The sequence below is a fragment of the Galeopterus variegatus genome, unplaced genomic scaffold (genome assembly GCF_000696425.1).
Source record: "Galeopterus variegatus unplaced genomic scaffold, G_variegatus-3.0.2 Scaffold2016, whole genome shotgun sequence".
Classification (NCBI taxonomy): Eukaryota; Metazoa; Chordata; class Mammalia; order Dermoptera; family Cynocephalidae; genus Galeopterus; species Galeopterus variegatus.
Window position 1 is genome coordinate 206690 of NW_007728127.1, and position 2043 is coordinate 208732.

Below are 2043 nucleotides of genomic sequence, written 5' to 3' on the forward strand. Positions count from 1 at the left end.
CAGACCACACTGTGCTGAGGGTTGTGATCCCCTTACCGGTCAGAAAAAAAAAAAAAAAAGAGTCAGCTCAAACTGCCTTAGAGGTTCTGATCTGTCCAATAGAGAATGGGGGGAATTAGCACATGGCTAGTTATGAGACAGGTAATGTGACCTACAGGCCAGATGCACCTGTGCAAAGGGCATGTGGTCCTGTAATATTCTGGCTCCTGTTCTCCTGAAGTGTAATGGAAAGTGAGGTCATTAATGATTAACTGGATATCACAAAAGTAAAAGGAGGGATAGAATTCTTGGAAGAACACCCAAAATATTAGTTATTCTGAGTCAGTGGTTTCCAAATTATGGTCTGAAGAATCCTAGGAGTGGAGAGGGGGTGTCCTTTAGAGGGTGAAAGGGATGGAAGTGAGGAGAGTGGGACAGAATGGGTAAATTTTGGGGTTCCCCTGAGCCTCATTTCCCCTTTTTGTCAGAGCAGCTTTGCTGTGCTCTGCTTTACATTTGGGGCTTCTGGGTAATATTTCATTTCAAGAGAAAAAATTCTGTAGGAAAAAAAATTGACAACCCACTGTTCTAAGACATCGATCTTAGGAGCAATGTCTAAACCCTTGTATTAATCTGTTTCTGTTGCTTATAACAGAATACTTGAAACTGGGTAATTTATAAAGAAATGAAATTTATTTCTTATAGTTTTGGATGCTAGGAAGTCCATGATCCAGGGGGGCATATCTGGTAAGAGCCTTTTTCTGGGTGGGAGCTCTCTAGAGAGTCCCATGGCAACACGTGGTATCACGTGGCAAGAATAGCAGGAGTGAGAGCTGCCCTTCTCACCTGCTCTCTTTTTAAAGCCATCGGAACCACACCCATGACCACTTACTAAACCATCACCCCATTACTCTATGAATGGATCAGTCCATTTACGAGGGCACATCTCTGTGATCCAATCACCTCTTAAAGGCCCCACCTTCCACTTTCATATTTGGGCTTAAATAAAAACATAAGCGTGGGGTGACATTCAGACCACAGCAGCCCTCAAAGACCTTTTGTATCTTAATGTGTCTCTGATGAGTGTTGGCTTAAGACCCATCTAGTGGGGGACTGTTTTCAGCAGACTCTTCTTGGTTGCACTGGAGTAATTGTAAGTTGTAAATCACTTCTGCCTGGTTTTCTTCCAGCTGAAAACAATGAGGCAGGAAGATTACATGAAGACAATAAAGGACCTTGAGTTACATTACCAAGAGTTCATCCGAAATAGCCAAGGCTCAGAGATGTTTGGAGATGATGACAAGAGGAAAATACAGTCTCAGTTCACTGATGCCCAGAAGCATTATCAGACCCTGGTCATCCAGCTCCCTGGACACCCCCAGCACCAGACAGGTTAGCTTGGGACATCTTTCTTTTTGTATCAGCCATGTATGCCATTTAAAAAAGAAAGTAGTTTGCATAAAATTAGTTTCAGAAAAATGTCTTTGAAAGATATATATCAAAAGTCATTTATATACTAAGTTTTCAGAACCAAATAAAAGGAAGTAGGTGTAGTTTTATGAGTATGGATTTTTTTGAGGCCTAGCACCTTGCTAGTGAGGAATTCTGATTTTCGTGGCTCTATCTTATTTTTACAGTAACCACAACTGAAATCACTCATCTTGGCACCTGCCAAGATGTCAACCATAATAAAGTAATTGAAACAAACAGAGAAAATGACAAGCAAGAAACATGGATGCTGATGGAGCTCCAGAAGATTCGCAGGCAGATAGAACACTGTGAGGGCAGGATGACTCTTAAAAACCTCCTTCTAGATCAAGGGTCTTCACACCACATCACCGTGAAAATAAATGAGCTCAAGGTGAGTATCCATTAATATTTTGCCTGGTTCCACATATATTTATCTTAAAATGAATTTTAAAAAGCCTCTTGGTTTAAATGTTTATAGGCAAGAAACATTAATTTTCAAAAAAAATAGGCTTCTGGCAGGATTTCCTTTATTCTTTCCCATGTTTCCAAATTTGTAGAAGTTATCAAGCTGGGGGTTAAACCGCCTTTGCTGTT

General features: G+C 40.7%; 1 protein-coding gene across 2 annotated transcripts in view; it reads left to right on the forward strand.

The window, feature by feature from the left end:
* The window catches only part of DSP (desmoplakin), a 47646-nt gene that overhangs the window by 29583 nt on the left and 16020 nt on the right, over positions 1–2043 (forward strand). For both annotated transcript variants that reach the window (XM_008580092.1, XM_008580093.1), the window contains exons 14-15: positions 1170–1371; positions 1617–1840. In XM_008580092.1, the coding sequence (XP_008578314.1) occupies positions 1170–1371; positions 1617–1840 (426 nt within the window). The remainder of the gene's footprint in view (positions 1–1169; positions 1372–1616; positions 1841–2043) is intronic.